We start from the raw sequence: 27,595 nt of genomic DNA on the forward strand, positions 1-27,595 counted from the left end.
ATAATGTATATGGTATCTTACTGTTTGAGCTATTTATAATGTATATTTTATCTTCTCTTTATTACCTATTCTGACTATACCTGTGCTGTTTCATATTGCAATTTTCCCACTAATAAAGGTTTCTTAATCTTAATCTTAAGAAAGACCCTTTATCACCTCATAATTGTTTTAGGTATAATCAAGTATTGCTCAATTGATCGATCATCTTTCTGATTCCTTTTCCTCCTCATTTGTGTTTTCCTTCTTTCTTCTTTGTAAGTCTGTGTCTGGCTGCTTGTAAAGTTTCTGCCTTCATGCCCCTTTTGCCCTCTGGAGGCTCCTTCATGCCCTCCCCGTCTGATTCTCTTTCATCACAGAGCAGTTCTCCCTCAGCACCTTTACAAAGTCACGGCATCCCCAATAACAGAAAGCTAAACACGGCGCAGAGAGCAGACTGGCTCCGGCTGCTCTAAATAATGAATGTAAAGAGTGAGGTGTAATTTTCTTCACTGTTCACCTCAAGGTCAGCAAACAAAGCTTCTGTTAGTCTGCTGCTAACAACCACACACACTTCTGCCTGTAACACACCAACGCAACAGCCTTCAGCAGCAAACTCAGGAAGAAAGGATTTGAACAAGGAGTCACGTCAGTGTCATGATTTGATTGGGTGGATCATAGGCGGCCGCCTAGGGCGCCATCTGCTGGATGGGGCACCAAACAACTTTGATTCTATCTTCTTTTTTTGTTATTGACGCACCACTCATTTCATGTAAAAATAAAAAAAGAATAATTAAAACGTAAATAAAAGAACCCTCCCCTCCTGTCGCTGCTGCTGTGTAACGCTAGGTTCACACTGGACGCGGAAGAGGCGCACAGCATAGTGCACGCAGCATCCGCTCTCTTCTGCAGTTCACACCAGACCAGCATTTTTCCGCTACAGTTGACAGGCGTTTCTGCTAGAGATTTTTTATTATCTTTTTATTTTGCCATCATGGGTAAATTAATCACCTAGAAATATGACCTCATGTTTTGCTAAGAATAACCGCTCTTTGCCTCTCTCCTTTTTTTTTTTTTTACACCCAAAGCCTAGCCCTACACCTCACTCTGAGTCAGTCCACTATGTCGATCTGTTTGTGTGCATCCGTGTGTTGTGATTGTGTATTTACTTTCATCTCTACAGTCTGTTTAGATACAAAAACATGATCACATTTGTCAATCCAAGTGTTTCATTGTGAAAAATTGGTTATAATTTGAAAATAAACCGGATTTTCTCATGTATCTTGATGTAACTTCCTGCCAGAATTGATGCGGATCGCTAGCGGCTCGCGCACAAATTAGACCAGACGCCAAAACAATCTTCTGCAAGGCGGGATTCTTCTGCGGAAGGCTTCGCGTCTGGTGTGAACTACAGCATAGGTCAACAAGGGCATCAAATGGAAGCGGTCTCTCTTCCCCGGCGCTTCTGCGTCCAATGTGAACCAGAGCGGGGCTTGGGGGGAGGAGAGGCCCGCATGCTGTTGCTGTTGTTAGTGTTTCTTTAAAACTTAAAGGATTAAAGCAGGGCAAGGATAAAACACAGGATCCAAATTCATTTTTTGCCCAGCCCAGGGTCAGACCGGGGCTGGATATCGATGTGCTCTTAGATTGATTATTTGTTCTAGTGAGACAGAAAAAGTTAATTTTTTTTTCATCAAATTATTTTTTTAAGGAATGAAAATTCAAAGGTTTAAAAAATGGATGGAACAGAAACACTTTCATCGCAGTGCCTCCATCCAACATGAAAATGTCTAAAGTAAACCATTATTTGCTCTCACTGGTTTAACTAAAGTTTAGCTGACCCTTCAATGAACCCTTTAGTGCTGAGTGTCAAACTCAATCGCACAGGGCGACAAAATCCAAAACACACCTTAGGTCACGGGCCGAACAGGATAAACATTTATTAAACACTATAAAACTACATTTTTAAAACTTTAAAATCATAACTTTTTAACATAATTATGAACTAGATATATAGCATTACCTGTGATAATGCTAGTGTGAATGCTGTAAGCTGAATTAGGCCACTGAAGATGCTGATAGTTAAATATGCTGAAATTGATAGCTAAAAATGCTCAAGCTGAAAACGCTAAAGCTGATAGCCAGCTAAAAAAATCAGCTAAATGCCAAATTAGCCTAAAAAAAAAATACTTAGGTTAGCCCAAACGGTTAGCATGTAGCTGAAAAAATAGCTAAATTACAAAATAGCCTTAAAACTGAAAAAAGCCCAAATTAGCCAATTAGCTAGCATGTAACTGAAATATTAGGTAAACTTCAAAATAGCTTAAAATATCTTAGTAACTAACAAAATAGTCCAAAAAGCTAGTAGAATGCTAAATTTTTAAACTTTAAAACTGTAATTTACCGTAATTACGAATAACAAAAAATGCAGGAATATTATTCCAGAATAAATCAACTTAAACCTTAAACAACTTTCAATATTTTACTCTCCATAAAATATATATTTTGTCAAAATTATATAAGTTAGAAATGAGCGCAAAAATAACATTGGGCCATTAATAACAGTAAAATAAAATGATCTGAAGGGCCGGATAGAATTACCCAGAGGGCCAGATCCGGCCCGCGGGCCATGACTTTGACAGTGTGGTTTAGTGTTTATATTTAGATAAAATTATCAAAACACAAACTTTTATGTTAATTTCACAATAACTTAACTGCCAAACATTTTAGGAAAAATAATAGAACACATTATTATTCTGATTCAAATGCTGTTGGTGAATTCATGAACTTGTATTTGCTTTGTATGATTCCATTCAATTCCATTCAGAAAAATGTAAACGCAACACCTGTTTTTGTTTTTTGAGATTAACTTAATGACTTAAAACATTTTCATAAAAAAATACTTTTATTTCTGATCCCAGGAAGCAGGAAGGAACTGGACTCATCCCACAGAAGACGAGTGATGAGTCCACAATCTGGAGTGACGAGAGCATCAGAACCAACAAACTCAGAAACATTAGGGTCAGATAAGGACGACCTGAACTCCATGCAGGAGTAGCTTTTTCTTAATGCATTTTTCATCTTCCTCATGTCACATGCAAAGATACCAGAATGCATTGTGGGAAAACAAGTGCTGTATGAAGCAAGCTATTCTAACTCTGATTATTTGTCTTTCATTTGCTGTTTTGGTCGGGTCCTAAAAAACTTCATGTGTTCTGAGGGTTTGAGGAAGTGACCGTCAGCACAACATTTGAATAGAAAATAAATCCACTGGCACATGTCTGAAAGTGTGCAGAGTCCCTGCATGCTAAGAGTTTTGCCTTTGGAAAACAAAAATGTTGATAGTCATAAATTTCATAGCGTGCGCCAGAGCTTGAACCATGAATAATTAATACCAGTGGCATGGGTTCACGTGCGCTGTGGAATCACTCCAGGCTTCACTTTTGTCGAGGTTTACAACTAGTATGCATTATTCTAATCGGCTGTGATCATCCTTACGGCAAAGATCTCTCATTTATGAAGCGAGTATGTGCAGCACGTCACATCAGGATCAGCTTCAAGTGAACAAAAAAATAGATTAAAAATTTGAAAAATAGACACTGTGTCTGAAAAATAAATTTGAAAATTGAAAACAAGACATTGTAAGTGGAAAAAAAATTTTATTGGAAAAAAATGTTATGAAAAAAGAACCCCCCTGAAAACGTCAAAAAAATTGGTAAGAGCTTTTTCTGCTTTCCTGAATCTTCACTTTCAATCCTCAGTTTACAGTTTCTATACTGATTTTTTTTTTTTTAATTTTATATGGGGGCGGGGCTTTGAGCTCATTGGTAAACATGTAAAATTAGTATCATCTTAGTAGTAAAAACTTGAAATCAGAATTGAAACTGTAAACTGAGGATTGAAAGTGAAGATTCAGAAAAGCAAAAAAAAAAAAGTTAGAAAAATTTAAAACAGCAGCTGTTACTAACTAATAAATTATTTTTCAATTGGTAACTTTTACATTTATAGTTTTTTTTATTCAAGTTTTCAGTATTTTTTTTCAAATTTCAAAACATGTTTTTCAAATTTGCACTTTTTTTTCAAATTTTCAAGATTTATTTCAAGTTTTCAATTTTTCTTCAAAATTTCAAAACAATTTTTTTTCAATTTTCCTTTTATTTAAATTTACAATGTCTTGTATTCAAATTTTCAAACACATTTTCAGTTATAATGTCTACTTTCCAAGTTTTCAATCTGTTTTCCATTCACTTTGAGCTGACCCTGATTTGACCCCATAACTTCCTCACTGAAGACTCTGAAGTCGTCTGTCCTGACTCTCGTCATTCTTCTGTTCACGTCGTCTGTGCCATGAACCTCTCTGTTGAGCCTGCAGACACACAGGAGCATCAGGAGGACTCAAAGAAGGGTCACACGTACCCAACTTGTCCGGGTAACGGTGTCCGCTGACAGCGCGCAAAACGAGACAGGAATGAGCGTCTCCACGTCTGTACCTGACTCACCTGCTCAGATGTTTGATCTGACCTCAGAGCATCCCTCCAAAACCCACCCGACCCAGCTGAAGAACGTCTGCCTCAGGGGTCAGGTGAAGCCAGAGTGCTCAGCGAAACATTAAAGTCTGAGTCACAGAGTCATCTTTAACTGACATCTATGATCTCAGTGTGTTGTTGGAACAGCCGCAGCACTGTGAGGAGAGAAGGCTCTGGTTCCAGTCCTTCTCTCCATGTGGAGTTCTCATGTTCTCCTCGTACGCCTTTGGGTTTTTGTCCGGGCTCTGCCTTCCTCTCACAGCCCAAAGACACTTTTTATAGGTTTACCACCCAACAGTAGCTGGGATAGGCTCCAGCAACCCAGTGACCACGATGAATTCAGCGGGTTCTGAAGATGGATGAACAGACGGATGTTGAAAAAGTTTAAAGGATGGAATAGTTTCAGGGACAGTTTCTTCTGGTGCTTGGGGTTGACTCACAGCTGAAGGGACAAACTGTGGCCTCTGAAGGAACATTTCAGCCTGCTTGTACTTATTTCCTGGCTCCTCAATATGACCTTGAAGGCATCATTAGACCAGACCTTTAAAAACTGAAGACAAACTGAACCACACTCAGCTGTGGGGGTCAGTATTGCAGCAGCTTTTCACAGTTTTAATGCCGCTAGAATTCACATTTAAGCAGGAAAGCCTCATCTTACTTGATAAGACTCATGGTTCTGTTATTTCTCAAACAAAGAACTTCATATCAGAATTTCCTAAACTACAAGAGGCTGCAGAGCCTTCAGTCATCCGGCTCCTCATTATGGTTCTGGTTCAGTTCAGGAGGCAGACATCTGTGTTTTTGAGACTTTCTTATGAGCTGAACGCCTCAAATCCAGGCTGCTGAACTGTTGGTTTGATTTAAGCTACATGAACACTAAACATTTGATCCCATTAAATTCGCTAAATGAACTTTATGTGAGACACAGACTTTTATTTTTTTTTTTTAAAGTAACTTTTAGACACTATGTTAAAATACGGGGCGGCCGTGGGGCAGCAGTCCGCGGTCCACTCCAGATCAGAAGATTGCAGGTTCGATTCCCCCCATTGCCTCCCCGTGTGTTGGAAGGTTGGCGCCAGTGTTTGACAACAGAGCCTCCATCAGTGTGTGAATGTGTCTGTGACTGTAAAGCCCTTTGGACCTCTCAGAAAGGTAGGAAACCACTATACAAGTATAAAAGTATACGCCATTTAGTCATTTTTAACTTACTCTGTTGGATATGGTTTATATTAACATATTTATGACTTATTTCTAAAATACAAGTGAGGACATCATTGTGTCTCATATTAAGTAGATTTATCAGAAATGCATTATTTTTACTTGGGACATTTGTTTCTGGCAGCATGGTGGTGCAGTGGTTAGCCCCCTGGTTTGAATCCCAACTGGGACCTTTCTGTGTAGAGTTTGCATGTTCTTCTTGGATACATGAGTTATCTCAAGACACTCTGGCTTTCTCCCACAGCCCAAAACCATGTTTCAAAGGTTAATTGGTTACTCAGAGAAATAGAAAGTTTAAAGAAGTGAAAAATCCCGGAAAACTTTTTCAGACTGTGCCGCGCATCCATCTTTCTCTTCTGTGTTGGCCCTGTATGATGTTGGCCCTTGAGGCCCGGATTTGGACACCACGGCTCTTATGTATCCGGTCACGCCTTTGTCCAACAGTAGCCAGCAAACTCTTGACTCAGAAAAAGTTATTGCTGTTTAAGAACATGGATGGATGAGTGATTTTGCTTTGAAGACGGCTGAAGTTTGTTCTAGACTGTCTAATAACAGATGATCCTCTGTTTCTCTCCTCTCAGACCCCCGCCTCTACCATCAGATATTCCCCTTTCCTGGTTCTGGTTCTGGTTCTGCTGCAGATTTCTGATGCGGTTTGCTGCTTAGTTTCGTGATCCAAACAGAGATTTACCCCGATAACTCTCCCATGAAATCTTCTGCTTACTTATTCAGAATATCTCAAATATATTTGAGATAATTAGACTTTTTTTGCGGCCTGGGTTGGATTAAGGCGATCGATTTGATGTTCTTCTTGCCCTGTGAGACGACTGTGGGTGTGAATAGCTGTTTTCTGAATTGGCTGAAATATGACGTGACTCTTTCACCCTGAGGCTTCACCCACCACAGACACAAAGCCCCCCCCCATTACTCCATTGTTTTCAGGCTGTTGCGGTGAGATGATGTATTCCTCCATGACCTCATTAGCTCTGCTCAGACCCGCAGAGAGCCTCCACGCTCCCTGATGTCTTGTTAACTTCAGCACCAGAGTCAAGGCGTTGTGATGCGTTTGGATGTGTTGCTATTAGGGAGATGCAACACTCGACACAACAACGGGACAAAAACATTTGAGAACAAACAGAATGAAAAGAGCTCATAAAGGCTGTTTGTTGTTGAGAAAACTGTGTCCCATTATTAGAGGCTTTATTTTTATCTTTCCAGCGTGTTTGCAGCACCACAATCGATGTAAGGCCGGCCTCAGAAACACAGTTCTCACAAGCTCATCAGCAGCAATCAGCATGTGATCAAAGTGTGCTTAGACGCTGCTTTGTTTCTGAACTGTTGTTAACCTGCTGAATAAAGAGGTGATCTACATTTTCTCTGGTGATGTGAAGCTGGTGCTGTATCATTCAGCCTAAAGCTTGGAGAGAAATAAGTTTCACCCCCAGTTATATGTGCGTAATTCTTAAATTTATAACTGATATACTACATTATATGCATAAGTACAAAATTAAAAAAATTACAAAATACAGTTTTCACATGCACACATCAAAATTGCAACAGCTTGAAACTAATTACACACACACATCTGTGGTGAGACTTTTCACGTCTCAGAGATTTGTGGGTAAGTGATGTGTTTATATTCTACTAGAATGCTGGATATTTATGCGGGTATTTAGAAGGGTCAGGCACCACCTACCATCCCTGTGACTGTGACCAGCGCTCGGGACAGAGCCTCGTGTCGGAGGCGCCATCAGGGGACAGGCTATCGAGATTTATTTTGGGCGGCAGTGGCTCAGGCGGTAGAGCGGGTCGGCCAATGATCCAAGGATAGGCGGTTCGATTCCGGCTCCCGCCAGCCAAGTGTCGTTGTGTCCTTGGGCAAGACACTTAACCCTACTTGCCTCCAGTGTGGCTCCACTGGTGTGTGGATGCGTATGGATGTTCCGGTGATGGTCAGAGGGGCCGTAGGCGCGTACTGGCAGCCACACCTCTGTCAGCCTGCCCCAGGGCAGCTGTGGCTACAATAGTAGCTTACCGTCACCAAGTATGAATGAGGTGTAAATGAATAATGGATGCACAATGTAAGCGCTTTGAGCGTCTGGAAAAGCGCAGATAAATCCAATCCATTATTATTATTATTTAGTTTAACTCCAAAACAGCCAAAAAAAAAAATGGAAAAAAAAGCCTAAATTTGCCAAAAACCACTAGCATGTCCAAAACAGCCAAAAACAAAAAAAAAACTTAGGTTAGCCAAAACAACTGGAATGTAGCTGAAAAAAAAAATAGGTTAACTTCAAAATATCCTAAAAAAACGGAAAAAGCGTAAATTAGCCAAAACAGCTAATGTGTAAATATTAGCCTAAGTCCAAAACAACCTAAAGAAACTTAAAAAGAAACGCTACATGAACTCCAAAATAGCCTCAAAAATCTCATTAAATGCCAAAATGTTCAAGCTAGCAGAATGCCATTTTTTTAAACTTTAAAACCTTAACTTTTTAACATTATTATGAATGATAGAAATAAATAGAATAAACCAACTTAAACCTTAAATATCTTTCAGTATTTTACTCTCCATAAAAACATATTTTGTTAAAATTATAGAATCATAGAAGTTAGTGCAGGATAACATCGGTTCATTAATAACAATAAAATAGAATGATCTGGAGGCCGGATAGAATTACCAAGAGGGCCGGATCCGGCCCCCGGGCCTTGACTTTGGTTGAACTTTGTATTATTGGTGTGAATGAAGCCTTGATCTCTAATGAATACTTGCTCCTTCCACTTCTGATGCTGCATACTAATAATGTCATTTCACAGTTTAGCCGTCACTACCCTGAAGCATCTTCATGATGAACAGAAATGTGTCTCAACTTACTAACATTTGTTTGACTTGCTGGGCCACCTGTACTCTTCTGTTACATTTCTGCATCTACTGTTGTTCTGTTTAACATTTTATTTGTTTTTAATTTTTGCTAAGTTCTTTGCATCTCTGTAAAGGACTTGAAAGTACTCTATGAAAGATGCAGAACAACAAATCTGGATTGTTTGCTTTAACATTTTATACATTTTTCAAGCAGCTTTTAAAGCAGACCTTTGCAGTCTGTCCTGAAGGTTTTTCATGGATTCTGACTCAAAAAGATGCAGAATGCAGTTCAGTAAATGCAGTCAGGCTGCTGTTTAAAGCTGTCGCTTTAATTCTATATTTGAGTCGGACTTGTCCCCGACGGCTCAGCTGGTGTTTAAGTCTGTGCGATGGTCAAAAGAAGGGATGTGATGGAGAAAAGCCACAGAGTTTCATCCCTGCACGTTTGTTCGCTGACAGAGCAGCCTGGAGAAGCAGAAGATGTCAGAGCGAGCGGCGCTGAACTGAGAGAAGAGGAGGTCTGCAGGAAGCCTCCTTCAGCCTGGCAGTGACACAGAGAGGATGAGGGCCTGCCTGTTACCTGTCAGTGCTGTGAGCGTGCAGGTGTGCCACATGTGAAGCACCTCTGAGGGATCGCTACAGTAAAACCCTGACCAGTAGATTCCACTGTAACAGTATTAAACGTGTACTTTAGAAACTAAAGTAAAAAGACCACACAGACCATAGTATAGTTGGAATTAGCCGGCCTATTTACTTAGACAAACATTAAAAATACAAAGACATATCCAATAAAACACAGAAATCCCAGCTTTAATCTTGGCATTTAGAAAAGGACTTTTTTTCTTCAACCTAGATTTGTTGTTAATTTTGTAAGTTTGTTCAAACGTTTAAGTTAGGATTGAGATCTAGTTTGTTTTTTCTTTTAGTTTCAGTTTTAGTTGATTCAAGTTCACGTATCAAGTTCTAGTTTTGTTTAGTTCTGTTATCACATTCTACATTAAATTGAGTTTTCCTAAATTTCTGTTATTTTTTCCAATCACTGCTTTCACCAACTAACAATAACGCTCTAAAGCAAGTGTCAAAGTCATTTAAGGTTTAGGTTTAAATAACTGTTTAGGCTGTTTTGGTATTTACTAGGACTTTTTTAGGCTGTTTAGCTAATATTTTCAGTTACATGCTAGCTGTTTTGGCATTTTTTTTGTTTTTTATTGTTTTTTAGGCTGTTTTGGAGTTTAGCTAATCTTTACATGTTAACTGTTTTAGCTAATTTAGTTGGGGTTTTTTTCAGTTTTTTAGGATTTTTTTGAAGTTTAGCTATTTTTTTCAGTCATATGCTAGCTGTTTTGGCTAACCTAAGTTGTTTTTTGTTAAGTTTGTTAGGCTAATTTGGCATATAGCTAATATTTTAGTTGGATATCAGCTTCAGGGTTTTCAGCAATCAGATTTAGTATTTTCAGCTATCTGCTTCAGAATTTTCAGCTATTAGCACTAGCATCTTCAGCGGCCAAATTAAGCTTACAGAATTCAGACTAGCATTATTGCAGGTAGTGCTATATATCTAGGTTATAATTATGTTAAAGAGTTACGGTTTTACAGTTTTAGAAATTTAGTTTTGAGTTCAATAAATGTTTATCTTATTCAGCCCGCGACCTAAGGTGTGTTTTGTATTTTGGGCCTTGTGCGTCTGGGTGAAGGGCAAAAGTTCTACAACTTAACAATTGTAATATAAAACAACATAAATTAACTGCCTTAATCTGCTGTTTTAAGAAAATTACTAAAAATGTTCGTTCACTTTCGGCTTATCCCTTTCAGGGTCACCACAGCGTAACAGCACCCACTGTTTCACATCAGTGATTTGGCAGAGTTTTTACGCTGGATGCCCTTCCTGACACAACCCTGTACTTGAGGGGCACAGGGACCCAGTTAGGCAGCAGTATCAAGGATCTTGTCTAAGGACCCAATCTGGGTGGGAATCAGTGGACAACCCTGGGAATCGGACCCAGGGCTCCTGCGTGTCAGCCCTTCAACTAGCCCACTGAGCAACCCAGCCGCTTAAGAAAATGACTACAAATAAACGTGTTAAATAGCAAATTAATACAAACATATATATTTCTAACACTCACCAAGTCCCATTCGGTAAAAGAAAATTGTTTTCCAGGCCAGACAGGAGGAAAAGCAAAAAAACTCAAATTTACCACAATGTAAAAATGAAACAAAAAAAACGTAAATGTATCAAACTTTGATCATTTCGTTCTTTGTCTTCTCCCTCGGTTGGGAAGCTTTCACAATGGATGCTACCTCTAGCATTAAAGCTCTCAACTCCGCAACAAACTTGATTGGCTGTTGCCAGTCACATGGACTACAACAACCTGAAATGGCCTATCTTTTCAAAATAAAAGCCCGTCAACTTGTAAAACAAATTATCAAAAGTTTGCCTTTCTTTTCATAAAACTTCAAACAAAAAAATACTGTGCATTTTTAAACCTTTTAACAGTTTTAACCTTTTTTAAATTATTATCTTTTTTCCTTGTTCTAATTTCATATTTTCATAAAGATCTTTTTTTTAAGGGCTTTTCTCTTACTGTGTTGCACATTATCTAACCAAACTGAGCACACGGCGGTGATCCTGATGATCGCATTTGAAAAAAAGACAAAGATTGTGAAAAGATTGGTGGAAAACCGAGCTGTCACTGCAGCTCACTTTGACTTTTGAGGGTTTCTGTGTCTGACGGTCTGATGGTGAAACTGATGTCACATGAGGAAACTCATGTGGTTTGATTTCATCTTCATCATTCTCTGACTTCTTTGATGATCTCTTTTAATAATTAACAAACAAAATACAGAAACAAGAACTCACTTCCATGTAATCGCCTTTTTTGAGTCAGGCTGGGAGAGGGGTGGATGATGAAATACTACCACAGAAACCCCAAATCAAAAACGTCTTACATCTTCTCTTTTCTTGGAGAATCGTTCAGACTGGTTTTGTGTGATGATAATGAAGTCAAGAGACTTCTTTGGGAGGATTCAGAGGAGATGCAAGTCCAGCCGCTGCTTCCTTTCGTCTCCTATCTGCACTTTGAGCGACGTGTTGGTGGAGGATTGTCAGGAGGAATGAGTGTCAGGACAGAAATCTACCCCCCAGCTCACAGACTGCAGCCCAACCCCCCAGAGACCTTTACCACAGCTTCAGTGTCATCCACAGATTCACACCCACACAAACACCCCTGTGTGCTGACGGATAATGAATGACAACCACTAACTTTCAAGATCTTCATTGAACAGTTCATTTCTAAAAGCAGATCAACTGTTCTGCAGGTTGAGCCTGTAGACAAAAGAAGTCCATGAATTGAACCCTGAGGCACTCCTTGTGACATTAAGACTAACGAATTTATGATCAACGCAGTAAAAAAATGAGCTCTGCCCCCAAGATAAGATCTGATCTAACTATAACTGTACGTGAGACTTTACCTGATCATTTCAGCTTCTTCTCCAGACCGTCAGGTCACATTTTAGAATTAAAAACTGCAGTCAGATCACATCAACAGGTGTGAAGCACAGCTAAAAGTTCACAAAGCTAAATCAGGGTCAGGCAGGCAGAGGTCCAGCACCAGCAGGAGGGCATCAGAGAACAACCCACGTGGTCAGGGTCAGGTGAAGGTCGGGGTCAGGCGGCAGAGGAAGCAGGGTCGAATGAATAGATGAACGAAATTGTTTATTTCAAGCAATCAGGTAGTAATACATAAAACTGATACATATTACGTAATCAATCACCAGTAGATCACTTGAAAGGGAGTGGGAGGAAGCAAACTTATATAATCCCACCCCGGCTTGACCATAACATTTTCTTTACATGAATTATCAACATCCGGTTCAGGACTTAATATCAAATATTTACACCCTTACATCATTCAGATCAATGATGTAACTACATTTCAAGCATCTACAGTATATTTTTAATTGTACTTGTCTTAGATTCATATCAAAGACAAATCGTTTATATTAATCAGTGCCAAAAATCTAAATATACTAAATGGTTATCATCAAAAAAAAGAAATCATCTACATTTATCAATACCAAAAATCCAACCATTTTCACACCATCATCACCAAAAATCCAAAGCATACCAAGATGATTAAAAATCATCTGAATATATATCAGACTCCCGGCATGATCAATGCAAATGACTTTTCCCAATGGTAATCATTAATTATCATCAGAAAGAAAAAGCATCTACATTATTCAATGCAAAAAATCCAAAATATAATCATTAAAAAAGACCATTCGTGCAGATTGTTTTCATAAAAGAAGATCAGTCATAAATCACAGTTTAGGAGAAAGAAAGTAACAGAAAAGAAAAAAGAATATGTGCAGAATCAGTGAGTTTAGGAAACCAAGTCTATCGACAGGTTTAAGGCCACATAATCCTTCTTCTGCTGCATTTTACTGCTGTGAATGGTGTTGTTATGACTGCAGACTTTGATTGTCAGGTTCATTGTCCTTCAGCTGAAAATCAGCTCAAAGTTCACCTTCAGAAGTGGTAGATTCTAGGTGTCGTTTTCTTTAATTCACATTTCACATTTATTTGCCTCAATTAAAGGGCTCAGACGTCCGTAATCCCACACTTCTCAAAGTCTTTCATGCTTTTGATCTCCAGAGGTTTGGTCAGGTCTGGTGGACCGAGTGGTTTGACAAAGATCCTGGGGTTCTGCACCCATGTTCTTTGGATTTGTCTTCTCTTCTGTAGGACTTCCGCGTGTTTCGCAAGATCAGCATAATATTTCGACAGGTGATCATTTAGATGAACAGCCGAACCTTTCAAGTGTTTGCGTTGTTTCATCAGAGCTATCTTGTGCTTTCGATTTACAGACCTGATCAGAATTGATGGTTTGCATAAATACAACTGTTTTTGCAGTATCTTTATGATTAAAGTCGCTTGAAGACGACTTTGAAAAGACAAAGAGTTGAGGAGAGTTGAAAACACGCGTCTGCTCGCTCGTGAACCGGAACTAGAAAAAAAAAGCTGAAGATGAACCAGAAGATCAGCTCAGGTTGAGAACGCTCAGTGATGCAGGCAGAGTGGCACAAACAAGACTTTGCACTGAGCAGAGTGCCGTGCTCTGACTAAATACTGCTGGGAGTGATTACTGATGGAGAACCAGCTGTGGGGCTCCTGGGAGTGACAACAGGGGCTGATGGGAACTCTGGAGATAGTTCCCACTGAAGGCCAGAGTGGGAGACAGGGGACTGATCCATGACAGCGCTGTAGTTGTGCGTGTTGTAAGTGTATTGTTGAGTATATGAGGATAATGCAAGTTACACACACTTATGACGTATGATCAAGTACACATCAGGATGATTTATTTATTTGTTTTTTTGTATTTGTATTCATGTGGTCAGAGTGTTGCATAGCGCGAAGTCTTGTATAGACAAAGTAAATTTGTATAGATGTGAGTAAAACTTGTAAACAGTTGTGTGGATACCGTGTAATAGAATGTGTGTTATGTATGACACTCATCTTATCCCGTGACCTTGTATCCCCGCCCCCCCCCCTCTCGCCGTCCTGTCTGAGTGTCTAAAACTCAATAAAGTTCAGCTTCTATTGCAAAAGGGGTTTAAATGTGTATATTAACACACAGTAGTGACAAAGAGAAGCAAACAAATTAAAAGCATGTCCATCACGAGAGGCTCTCAGCTGAGACCTGTGTTCATTTGATGGACTGGACAAACACAAGAAAAGGGGGACGGATTCTGGCATAGAACGAGCTGGCATTTGGTTTTGTGAGCTTTTCTGTTCTGGTTCAGACTTGTTCATAAGTTCTTGCCTCCTAAAGAGCAGCTGTTGGAGGATTTATGAGGTGTTTCCAGAGTTTTGTCTGATCAAACTGCTCCCCGGTTCTCATGACTAAATCTGCCAGAAAATCCTGTTTCAAAAGTCACTCTGGAAGCTTTTTCAAACTCTTAACTAATTAAGTCTTCTCCACTTGTCTCTTCTCTGTCCATCACTTCCCTCATCGCCTATGTTTTCATGGCATTTTCCTCTCTCGGCAGTTCAAAGAAGATGTTCACATTTTGATCTTATTTTGATGAGATGATGAGAAAGTGTTGGTTATCTCCACATGTAAAGCAGCGCTGCTCTGCTCTTTTTTTGCCTCCGACACATGAAAGAACAGAAAAAGACGCATGCTAGAGATGTTGGTGCAGACAAGAGAAATGCAAGAATTAGCTTTCTGATCCTTTCATCATAAATGACTGAGGGGTTTTACAACAGCCGTGTTTTATATCATTTTCTTCTTCTCGTCTGTAGATATGTGAGAACTAAATGTCTTTCCTGTCGAAAATATTTTATAATATTTTTAAACTAATTTTAACCATTTTTTTGTTACTATTAGGATGAGAGAGATAATGATGTGTAAGTTTATTTGCAAAAGACCTTTAAAAGACAAAAAAATCTTACTTTTAAGCAGCTCTCACTATTAGAATTTACTTGAAGAGATTTAACCGACAAAAACGTTGAAAAATAAAAAAATGATTTTTGTTTTATTTTTATTTAACAAACAGTACAACAAATTAACAAGAAAGATAAAACAAGGAGAAAAAATGTGTACGTATAAAAGAAAAGAAAAAAAAGCATATCAAATCAAGGAATGAACAGATGCATATCGATAAATAACAATGTATAATCTATCCATCCTTTCTTCCCATTTTTCCTTACCTTCCCTCTTCTCATGCTTATATGTATTATTCTTGGTGTTTCTAACATGTTGTTGCATTTCTGACGATGGAGGACATATATAAAGAAGATTAAGATTAAAATTGCATTTTTAAGTACCATATTTTCAGGAGTATAAGTCACAGGAGCCAAAAATGCACAACGAAGAAGAAAAAAAAACATATAAGTGGCTCCGGAGAATAAGTCACACTTTTAAGAGAAAAGTCCAACATCTATGAACAAATTCAACAAGCCCGACGTAATGTTGCATTTGACACCGAACGCGATTCATGCGTCAAATTTGAGTCTACTGCCTCTTTTGATGTGTGTCAAATTTAATGCTCACTGTTTGTCCAAAAATGTGTTCATAAACTAGACGCTCCCAGGAGGCTTTGACTGTATATCTCGTTTAAAATACACGGAAGATACGGATGATGTTGAGAGGTTAATTTATTTATTTTAAAGAGCTCCACAAAAGCATCTCTAATCACGACTCCATGTCTGGGTTCAGGACAGCAGTTTTTTTTTTTTCCTTAGGCGATGGTTACCTTCTAGCCTGCAGGAGCTGCATCTGAATGATGGTGCTTTTAGCTGCTATTCTGTCTGTTTATAACCCAGTTTTTGTTGTCCCGCATTAGTCCAAGAAGAGAACAATAAAAACTATACTAATAATGTCTTGATGCAAATAAGAAAAACATCATAATGATTAGATTCTCAGCCATGTTTGTTTTGGACGGTACCTCTTCTTCTTCTATGTTTTTGTCAGCAGCAAATACTGATGCATAAACCTACAGCGCCCTCTAGTGGTTGTTAGTGGGAAACAACCGCTAAAAGGCAACCGGTTATTAGTGGGAGAATAACACATTTATGAGCCTATTGATGTCTAAATAAAATCACAAATAAGTCTCTCCTGAGTATAAGTTGCACCTCTGGCCAATATATGAAAAAAAATGTGACTTATAATCCGAAAAATACAGTATTTTGCTTATGCTAATTGTTGAGAGTTAGAAGCAGATGAAAAACTGCTGCTTAAAATAAGCTTGTAGTTGTAACATACTAACACCAATCGGCGTCTTCAAGCTTCCTGTACAGCTGGATAGAAACGATATTGCTCCCTGTTTTTGTCGCACTGTAATGTTAGCTTGGGGGTGTGAGGGGCTGTAAGCTAACGGCGGAGCGAGTAAACAAAGATTTCAATAGACATCATCATGGGGTTACTTCACACCAACAGCCCCGCCCACAACTTAGAGGTGAACTCCTGCTGCTCTGCAGAAACTATGTCCTAGAAAACTACACAGGTTTATTAATTATTTTGGCTAAAAATAGAACAATCATAAATAAAAGACCACTGGGAATGCTTTTTGAAAAGAGATGACAGGAGTGAAAAAAAATGTTTATTACATTGAATTGTTGAAAGTTTGATGGTATTTCTAGCTGAATGTTTGATGAAGCATGAAAAAATCCACAAAATGTGACCACTCAGATCAAACTGAAAATAAAGCAACACATGAGCTTATTAGACAGAGAAATCAACCTTGTAACCATGTTTTGGATCAATCTCCATGTGAAAGCGTTGAGGAATGAGCTGAGCTGTTTGTTTTCTCTGCTGCAGCTCTACTCTATGCAACCATCTTTGGAAATGTGACCACCATCTTCCAGCAGATGTACGCCAACACCAACCGCTACCATGAGATGCTCAACAACGTCAGGGACTTCCTGAAGCTTTACCAGGTCCCCAAAGGCCTGAGCGAGCGGGTCATGGACTACATCGTCTCCACCTGGTCCATGACCAAAGGCATTGACACAGAGAAGGTATGGTTAAGGGGCGTGGTTAAGGACAGAAGTCCTGTGGCTGCAGAGTTCAGCCCTTTGTTTTGGCGAGAGTTTTACAACAGCAGAGCAGCTTCATTCTGCTTTAGTACATATTTGATCTTTAAAGTTCATATCAAAGACAGTGTTCATGTAAATGGAGACCAACATGATTATCAAGTCACTATGTTTGATAAAGTCTGACAAGAACATTAAAGATTGTCTTTGTTATGTCCTCACACCCCCTACTAGAAGCTTTAAGTAAAAGAGTCAGGCCCATTTAGAAGAGACATAAGTCTCAGACCGGATCTGAGGTTGCGCAGTTCCTCAAAAGACCACCCGAAGCTCTGACAAGAGAGCGAAGTCCCGTTGAGGGCCCCATTATAAATGTTTGGTTTCACAATCAAATAAGTCTGTTTAAACTTGTTGAGTGTCAATACATTTCCTTTTTCACTTTGTCCTTCCCATTTGCCCATTTTTGGAATGTTGTTCAGTTCAAATTTCAGTCAACACATCCAATCCCTTCAGTCGGGGCTGTAACGATTCAGTCAAGCCACAATTTGGTTCACAGTTATAAAGTCACAATTTCGATTTTTTTTCTGGTTTTTCTGATTTTTTTTTTTCTCAACACAATGAATCAAAGGTATTTTAAGGCCAAGGGTGTTTTCTTTTTGCCCCTTACATCAAACTGTTTTCCTACTGAAAGCATTCAATACAAATAATTCAATTCAATTTTATTTATACAGCCCAATATCACAAATCAATTGCTTCATTGGGCTTGAAGCAGAAAGTCAGTCACATAATATAAACAATAGTTAACAAGTAAACAGACTAAATAAACTGGTTGTGCCCATCCTTAGACTCTCCTTCCCGGTAATGAAAAACTCCTAAAAAAAACCTGGTTTAGGAAAAAACGAAGAAACCTTAGGGATTCCCATATGAGGGAGAAATCCTATCCCAAGACGAACAGGAAACACCAGGACTGTTAAAGAGGAATTAGCTATTACAACTCTACAACTATACATTTTAAATAGTGCAGAAGATAGGCTAGATCCAGATGATAAATAAATAAATATACAGTGTAGCTCCTCACTTGCCCAAACTCGCAAGTGATCGATCACTAACCCGCACATGCATTTGCGCACTCACCCGCGCTGACACACGCCTGCATTCACAAGGAGCACGGCCCTGGGAAAGAGTCAGGACAGACTAGTCGTGAAATCCTGAAGGGACTGACTTATGTGAAACTTTTAAATCCGAAGGAGCTGCGAGGTCACACTAACAGGGAACCTGCATGAAGAAATGTCATCTGCTCTGCATTTTTCTAAATTTAGGCTCAGGCAATCACAAACAAATGTTTTAATGTTCTGTAACGATGAACGTGTTGACAAGTTTGAATCGTTTTTTTACTGATTCTCAAGTAATCATTGCATCTTTATCCTCAGTGTTTTACAACAATCCCATGGGCAATGTGAAAAATTTTGGGCAACACAAATCCATGGAAACAACGTATGGTCAAAACACCATCAAGCAACTGTTCAATGCTTCTGAACCAAGATCCCTCTGCCTTCTGCAGGTCCTACATGTAAAATCTGGACATAAAAAACTGACCATATGGAGGAATGACCGCTGCCTCTGGCCATCCCAGAGGGCAGACTCAGCCAGAGAAACCATATGCAGTCTGAACCCATTTCCACAGATTCTGCACCAATTACAAACAGAAAAAACTCAAAAATGTTGCATAAGGACAATCAACAATTTCAGAGCAATTTTAAAAAACACCAGAAGAGTAAAAAAAAATTAGAATAAACATTTCTAGACATTAAACTATTATAAGTTAATAGTAGTTGTTTTTGGTTCTGTTTTAGGTGCTTTCCATCTGTCCCAAAGACATGCGAGCTGACATCTGTGTTCACCTCAACAGAAAGGTGAGTGCAGTCTGGCTTTTGTGACAGTGCAGACTCATGCACAAAGTGAAATAACTGCATCTCTTCTGACACAGCTGTCTCACTGAGGAACATGAACAATATTTACAAGTGCAGTTCTCTGAAAGCAGGGTTTGTGACAGAACTTCCTCCTGTTGTCTCTAGTGCACATGCCCATTGAAAACCAAATTTGGCCAACAGGAAACATGTAACACAATCAGTTTGTATGGTTAGTGGAATAAAATACTGCTTAATGGCAGAATGCTTCATCTTTGGAGGAAATTCAGTCTCCATGAAAACCTTAAATGTTGCTTAAACAACACATTCTCACTCCCAACTCATCACATGTTCTCGTTTGGTTAAGGATCTCTCTTTTTAAAGTTCTGTTGTCCTCAACTCATCGTTTTTTGACGTGCTGGCTGTTCACATTAACTCACGAGTCCTCAACCTCTGGGTTGGGAACCGAAACCGGTCCAGTATCGCTACGCGGTACCCTAACCCGACATCTGACACGGTACCGGACGTGAACCGGAACCTGGTTAGGGCTATGGTACTGGTACGGGACGCGTCTCGAGAATCAGTTTGCATCCGGTACAGCACACATGTCAAAGTCAAGGCCCGGGGGCCGGATCCGGCCCTCCTGGTAATTCTATCCGGCCCTTCAGGTCATTTTATTTTATGTAATTAATGACCCAATGTTATCTTGCACTTACAGCATTTTCAGCTGTCAGCACTATCATCTTCTGCAGCCAAATTAAGTTTACTGCATTCACACTGGCATTATTGCTAGTAATGCTATATATCTAGTTCATAACTATGTTAAAAAGTTACAATTTTTAAAATTTTAAAAGTTTAGTTTTAGAGTGTTCCATAAATGTTTAATCTGTTCGGCCTGCGACCTAAGGTGTGTTTTGGATTGTGTCCCCTTGTGTAATTGAGTTTGACCCCACTGTGGTACAGCATCCCAATCGCTGCGGACCCTTGATTTTATGAACAGCCAGCACGTAAAAAAAAACAAGCTGAGGGGTTTTTAACCAAAGGTCATAATGTGACGACTTGGGAGTGAGAATGTGTTGGTTTTCAAACACTAAACCTCATAGCACCCCAGGAGATTGGATTCTTTATGCTAGGAACTTAGACTCCTGAATGACTGTGTTTGTCTGAGTGTGCTCATGGTTGATCTGATTTTCCCTCAGGTGTTCAACGAACATCCCGCCTTCAGGTTAGCCAGTGACGGCTGCCTTCGGTCCCTCGCCGTGGAGTTTCAGACCATCCACTGTGCTCCTGGAGACCTGATCTTCCATGCTGGAGAGAGTGTGGACACCCTCTGCTTTGTTGTGTCGGGGTCACTTGAAGTCATCCAGGATGATGAAGTTATAGCCATCTTGGGTATGTGGCTAGTTAAAATGGTAAAATGGCGTATACATATAGCCCTTTTCTACCTTCTGTGAAGGCCCAAAGTACTTCACAGTCCCATTAATCCACACTCACATTCACATACTCTGATGCCGATATAGACAGCAGCTATATTAGCAAGCTAACATAATCATTTAGGCAAATGACACTGATGTAGCTAACCATTCTGTTGTGGTGAATGATGTGGCAGTACTGTGGCTAATGAAAGTAAGAAGGCTACTTAACTTAAAATAGTTAAAACAATATTATTTTATGGAAGCCGAAAATTGCCCACCCTACTTTTTTTTAATAGTTCTTATGATAATGAGAATGACTGTCTCATTATCACAAGAATGTTGTGATAGCTAAGAATATCCTATACCGTCTATTTTTGCATTGAGACGTTAAGACTTAATGTGTTTTTTTTAATTTTCTTTATTTTGTGGTAGTGTAGGCTGTAACCAAAACCGTACAACTTACACCAACAATTCTCAACTACAACAGAAAAAAAGACTCCCAAATGTTCTTTTTTCAGTCAATTTTTTATTTACGGCAGGTTTGCAGCTATAGATAGACCACTGCACATGCACAGAAACATGATGATGTTGCACATTTCCTCTGAAGTCTCATCCATTTACAGGGAGCAAAATCAATGCAGCAACAGTGGTGCGTGTGACAAAGGAAAGCTTGATAAACAAACAGAAACAGAAGTTTCCCTAGTTTCTCCAGGGAGGACAGTCTGCATAGTGCTGAGAGAGTCCGGCTGGAATGGTTGGTTTACCGTGCAGCGGAAAACCCAGCCAGCAAGGCCAAGTGGGATCATATGGTTTAAAAGTGGGTAGAAAATGTGGGCCCCGATTGGGTTTGTCAACAATTTCTGTGGTGGCCCCACCTGTGTTTGCCCACATTAACTTAAGTGTAACTCAGTGGGTCAGCTCGCCACGCTAGCGAGCTGCCTGGTGAACAGCATAGCGTGCTAGTGAGCTCCACTGTAGCAAACTTTAAAGCTCTGGTGTTGCATGATAGCGAGCTCCGCTGTAGTGAGCTAGTGAGCTCCACTGTAACATGCTAACAAGCTCCACTGTAACATGCTAGCAAGCTCCACAGTAGCATGCTAGCAAGCTCTTCTACAATGAGCTAGCGAGCTCAGCTATAGCACACTAGCAAGCTCCTCTGTGGTGAGCTAACAAGCTCTGCTGTAGTGTGCTAGCAAGCTTCACTATCCACCATACGGCTACATAGCGAAGAAAGCTAACCCACCGAGTGTCCACTGAAGCCATTGTGGGCAAACACAGGACGGACCACCACAGAAACTGTGGACAAACCCATTCGGGACACATTTTCTGCCACTTTTAAACCACGTGGGCCCACTTGGCTTTGTTGGCTGGTAATGAACAGATGAGTTTGCTATCATTCAGGGTCTGTGGCAGACCCCCCTCCCCTCCCCACTCTGAAAGATCTGCGTCAGAAAATCCCTGCTGTGAATATCTGCAAAGGTTTTAAGCACTTCTCATCACTTTCACTCACTCCTGCTGCTGGTTTCTGCTCTCCGCACGAGCGCTCATCAGGACTCCATAAACAGCTGCATCAGCCTTTTCACTCATATTATGTATTGATTTTTATTTTGCAGTTTGGCTCTGTGAAATTACTCATCAACACCCCCAGTGTAGTTTCCCTATTTGTTTTCTTTACAATGAACAGATAATTTTAGAAATGAATTCTCCTCACTTGATGAGAAGAGGTCTGTTTGTCACACTGAAGTATGATGAGGTTTAGCGATCAATGCTGCTTCTGTGAGCTGCTGCCATTCAAGGACAGGAAAGTTGAAAATGGAAATCAGAAAGAATCTGTTCAGGCTGTTAGATGTGGAAAACTTAGGGTGAACGTTAAATGCAAAGAGCAGCTCAGAGCGACGAACACAGAAACAGGAGTTTAGGAGCTGTGATGCTAACCTGATGGTTGTACAACATGCAACACTGAAGGTTGTGTGAACTGAAGCTCTGTTAACAAATCGATTGCATAGACATCGTCTGAGTTTCTGAGTGTCACAGCTAATCTGATTGACCTTCCTGTTAAAAATGATCAGTCAGAATCATGCTGGAACCAAATTTCAGCTTTCGTTTTCCTTTAAGATCAAATGTTCCACATTATGAAATCATGTTATGGGATCTGCTGCTAAAACTTTATAGCTGTGATAAAAGATGAGTTCTTACAAATCTCAGATTCATGGAGAACACGTTTCTCCATGTGTGCTCCTGAATCAAAGGGTCCACTATGAAGTCTGTGTTGAGCATCAGCCAGAGCTTCAGAAGATCCAATAAGGAACTCAGAGTCCAGATGAGCTGGGCAACACAGACGGATTCTAACATCAAACAGCAGAACAGAGGGTTCTAGAGTGGGTGAGGACTGCTGATCATCAACCTAAACTTCATTCTTATTGTGTTTTTTGATGCTGGGGGACAATTATTAGGACAATTATTAAGAAAATTAAGCTTTAAATTGCATTTCTGAGTATTTCTTTATTTAAATCCTTGAGAATCAGGAACAGGACAATATCAATGGAAAGAGAGCTTTGTGTAGAGGTTAGAATGTTGAGGCACCTCAGGATTTGGTTTGACTATGATTCAGGAGGCAACAGTTCGATTATGAATCGATTCGATTAGGAAACAATCATCAATGCCTCCCAGATCACACCAGATCACACAACCTTTAACAGTGAAAGAGGCCCTTTCTACTGATCAAAACCTATAGTCTTACTTTAGCCCTTAAGAAATTTGGATTTGCATCCATGACCTTCTTATTTTAAATAATAAATAAAAAATTATGTCTATTTTTAAAAGATCCTAGAATCTCTCAATTTTTTTTTACGTGTATGAAATATTATGTGCTTTAAACAAAAAAAATGGTCAAATTTTTTACCAAAGTTTTGCTTTACATTTAAAATCTGTTCATTCTGGAGGTAGAGTTGAACAAACAAGACGTCTTCAGGTCAACAGGATGTAAAAACCTACATAGTTTATCATCTATGTGAACCTCAGACATCAGTTTATACATTTAACTAAACTAAATTTAAATAAATGCTAATAAAGTAATCACTATCTTAAAAAAATTGCTCTTTTATTTTTATTTTATTTATTTTTTTCTTCCTTTTTCTCCTCTTTGTCCTCAGCAGTCTTACTCTGCTGGGTTTTGTTATTTTAGTTTGGGGTTGGATCTTGGTAGTCTTAGTTTTCAGACTTTGTTTATTTGTTTTCTTTAGGTAGTTTTGGTTATGCAGACATTATCAGGAGCTGCTAACTCTGACGGTCGACATGTCTGGATCAGCAGTCTATATGACTTATTTTATGTTTGGCCAAGGATCCACCATGGAGAGATAGAAGAGACACATGTGGATCTGGAGCTGCAGGTTGCAGACGTCTGGTGTAGACAAATATGACTTAATTTTCTCCAACAAAGTGATTTAAGCAAAGACAAGATCAGTAAACTTGTTTTACTTTTATTGAGAACATAAAAATTCTGACGTGAAAAATATTTCATTTGATAGTCAAAAATTTTTCACAGCATCAACAGGGAAAAATGTTTCCTGAACTCATCAACCTTAAATAAGAAAATGTTATGTTTATCATTAAAACACCTTTAATGAAACGCTCTTTAATTCACTTAAAACTAAATAAATAGCCTCTAGTTAGCCATACATTGTGATTTCACAAATGTGCTGTGTTCCTACATGTTTATTTTTGGTGTGACACACATTACACTCCGCATGACTTTCTTCCGATTGACCCTCAACTCTTTGAAAGCCAAAAAGCTTTCAAAAGGTTGTTTTAAACTCAGATGAAAATCCTGTGTTTTGAGTTTTTAATTTGTGTGTCATTTTTCTTCTGAAAGAGAACAAATGTAATATGAAATCATTTTGTTTTTGCATTTCTGAGTATTTCTCCTTTTAAATCAATCAAACTGTCTTGGACAGACTCTGTTTGAATGAATGATCTTCTTTCCATCAACAGCTCTGCTGCACATGCACTAAACCCTCATCTGTTCCTAGTGTCTAGGTCAGGTTCTGGAGAAGAGAAGATGGTATCTTCACATTGACTGCTGCCTAATGAGCCGCCGTTCACATTTCTGTGGTCAAATCAGCATCACTGGATTTTTGGTGTGAGTTTCATCCAATACTTACGGTAGCAGGACTGAGAACGCTGGAAAATCTCCACCAGACTCCACGGAGCTTCTTGATGTGACCACGGAAATGTGAACGGCGGCTCATTTGACCGCAGTTGGAAAGGATTGTAAATCAATGAAAGAGCATTTTGATGTTAGCTTTGATTATTTTATCAAGAACTCTGAGAAACCAATGATTGAATGTATTGATCACAGTCAATAAACATTGGAGAATTAGCTAAAAGAGTCTTTGGTGAACTGGAAGGAGAAAGAATCAGGATTTTGGAGGAAGTTCTGTCCATGAAGATCTTCACTTCCTCGTCCAGCTGACATCCGGATCAGAACCATACGGCTGGACATTACCCAGATTGATGGATGTTTTTATGTAGCAGTGGTGAAGATTTGTGCTAGTGAGACACAGAGATTTATAATTAGACAGGGGGGATCAGAGGAGATTTTGGAAACAGAGGCTTCAGATCAACAAGAAAAAAGTAATTTTAACACATTTAGGTTGTGGGGTTTTGGTTAAAAACGTCATAATCATAATTAAAATAATGAGATTGTTTATTAAAATACAAAAAAATAAAATACTAAATTGTCATAGGGTGACATTAAGCAAAGTCGGAGCTGGTTGGTTTTACATCCACTTTGCACATGACCCGAATAGTCGACTAATCAGAAAAAATAATCGGTTATTAATTGACCATTCAAATAATTGTTTGTGGCAGTATTAGTTGTGTACTTTAACACTTCCTCTTTCATCTGTGATGGTGTGTTAATGCCAGGTTTTGCCTCGTGTGAGGCCTCATGGAGTCATAGCACACAGTTATTCAGCTGTCAATGATGCTTCATCAGTTTTAATACAGTAAATTCCCTCTCCGTGGGAGGACAAACACTGGTCAGGAGTCAGGAAGCATGAGCAGCAGGTATTGGAAGGGCGATGACAGCATTGAGGACCGTTAATGCTGCTGCTGCAGATACCGGTGTCACCAAAACTAAGCTCTCTGCCCGCGCCGCTCAGGATAATGACCTGGCAGGCTCATAGCAGCATCAGCACATCAGCCCAGTGCAGCCGCCTGATGAGCCGCTCCGTGAGATAAAGATGCAGAACCGCCCCCCCACTCCACTGCCAATTTCCTTTTTTTGCTGATGGGGGCTCTGTCCAGCTCATCAACAGATTTGTTGGGGATGAATGCAGACACCACCGCTGTATTCATTCTTTCACAGATGTGACATGGTCTCATGGATAAATCCCTTCAGGAACTCTGCCGTTCCAACATTCATCACGAATCCTGGAAACGCGACAAAAACACGCAAAGCCCCCGCCGTTAACAACACGCTTCTGTTCCTTCATGCTCCAGAGCTGAGTAAAAACAGTAAAAACACACAAACATGGACACCGTGGAGCCAAAACGCACAGTTATTGTGTCAAAAACACGACAGAAGACAAATCATAAAACACAGAAATACACAAACGAAAAGATGGAACTGAAGGCACCAACCCCCAGAAACAGGATTTAAAAAATAACCTCTGACAGTAGGTCCGCCCCTTCAGTCAGGTGGGTGGCGCCGTCAGCAGCTTCTCTTACAATTGTTTCTCATTTTCGTTCAGCCTTGCTGACTCACACCGACGATGAAAATGTTTCTGAAGCAGAGTAACAACACCACATTCAGACATTTTTCTTACTTTTGATTAGTGCTGTCACACAATTACTTTTTTGTGCGATTAATAATTGTGAAATGTAATTAATAAATCTAATTCATAGATTTTAATCGCAATGATTTTTAACCCAATAATTGCTGTTAAAAGCTTCATTTTGAGGTATTTTATTGAAGTTTGTGACATCATGGTGCAGTAAAGATCAAAATCAAACTAAAAAGATGACTTTATTAAGTTTTTTTTACAATTATAAACAACTTCTAACCTTTACACTGACACCACTGAGGGAGTTATTGTTTTGAAACTTTAAGATATGACAAAAAAAAAAAAAAACCTAAGATCCAGAGAGCTCTAATTCACCACCTCAAAAAACAGTAGGAACACTTTTGTGAGCAATGCAGAGGATATTCAACAGAATCATTCAAATGTTTCTATTCATTATTCCACCGTTTATCACAACAGCAAGACAGTAGAAAACACATGAGTGATTTAGCCTAACTTAACCTGTGTGGGTGAATATGATCATTTTATAGACTGAGATGACGCAGAAAAGAAATAGAAAAGATGATCTAAGAAAGAAGGAATGAAACACGCAGAGGAATTCAACTATTTAGACTTTTTAAATTAACTTTTGCTTCATTATCTGGACAAAAACAAGAAATAAGAGGTGAACTTTCCCTCTGAAATAATGATGATTTTTTTACTTTTCATCACAATCATCATCGCGTGTTAAACAGTCAGTCTTTGTAAATAAAAAAAACACTTCATAAGAGGACTGAAGTTCTAATAATTTATTTAATATTTATATTTTGTTAAATGACCGCAGTATGAGCGGATTAAATGCTCCTCCAGGTGTTCAGAACACGGAAGTAAGCAGCCCACGCAAAAAGGACATTAACGCGATTAAAAAAAACAACCACTAAAATGTCTGTAATTAATTAATTGTGATTAACACGATAATCTGACAATTAATGAGCTTTTTTGGATAAACGTTACGTTTTTAAAACTGTCTCAGGTTATTTTTTCTTTTCAAAAAGCTTGACGCATCTGTCAGCTGTACAACCAACTGTACAATCCCAAATTCAGAGAAGAACTTGATTACAACAATAGACCATTTTCACCTGATGTCACATCGCCGGTCATGTGCAGAGTCGCTTGTGATTTAGAACGTCAAAGCTGACAGCTGAGCGCTGTTTAAAGCAGATTTAGGTAAATAATAAAAGGTAACCTAAACAATTGTAATCACAATTTGTACAATATTTATTTTAGAAATGTCCCACCTGGTTGTATTGGTTTCCTCCTCTTAGATCATTCACAAATCAGAATACAAATGTCAGTAATCCTGTCTGCAGTCAG

At 39.2% G+C, this 27,595-nt stretch overlaps 1 protein-coding gene across 1 annotated transcript in view; it reads left to right on the plus strand.

The window, feature by feature from the left end:
• Positions 1-970: 970 nt before the first annotated feature.
• LOC112153949 (potassium voltage-gated channel subfamily H member 5) overlaps positions 971-27,595 on the plus strand; it is a 40,899-nt gene continuing 14,274 nt past the window's right edge. Inside the window, exons 1-4 of the mRNA XM_036210006.1 lie at positions 971-974; positions 16,905-17,104; positions 18,970-19,029; positions 20,223-20,415. Coding sequence (XP_036065899.1) covers positions 971-974; positions 16,905-17,104; positions 18,970-19,029; positions 20,223-20,415 — 457 coding nt within the window. The remainder of the gene's footprint in view (positions 975-16,904; positions 17,105-18,969; positions 19,030-20,222; positions 20,416-27,595) is intronic.

This window comes from Oryzias melastigma, linkage group LG22, assembly GCF_002922805.2.
Source record: "Oryzias melastigma strain HK-1 linkage group LG22, ASM292280v2, whole genome shotgun sequence".
In the NCBI taxonomy this organism is placed as follows: Eukaryota; Metazoa; Chordata; class Actinopteri; order Beloniformes; family Adrianichthyidae; genus Oryzias; species Oryzias melastigma.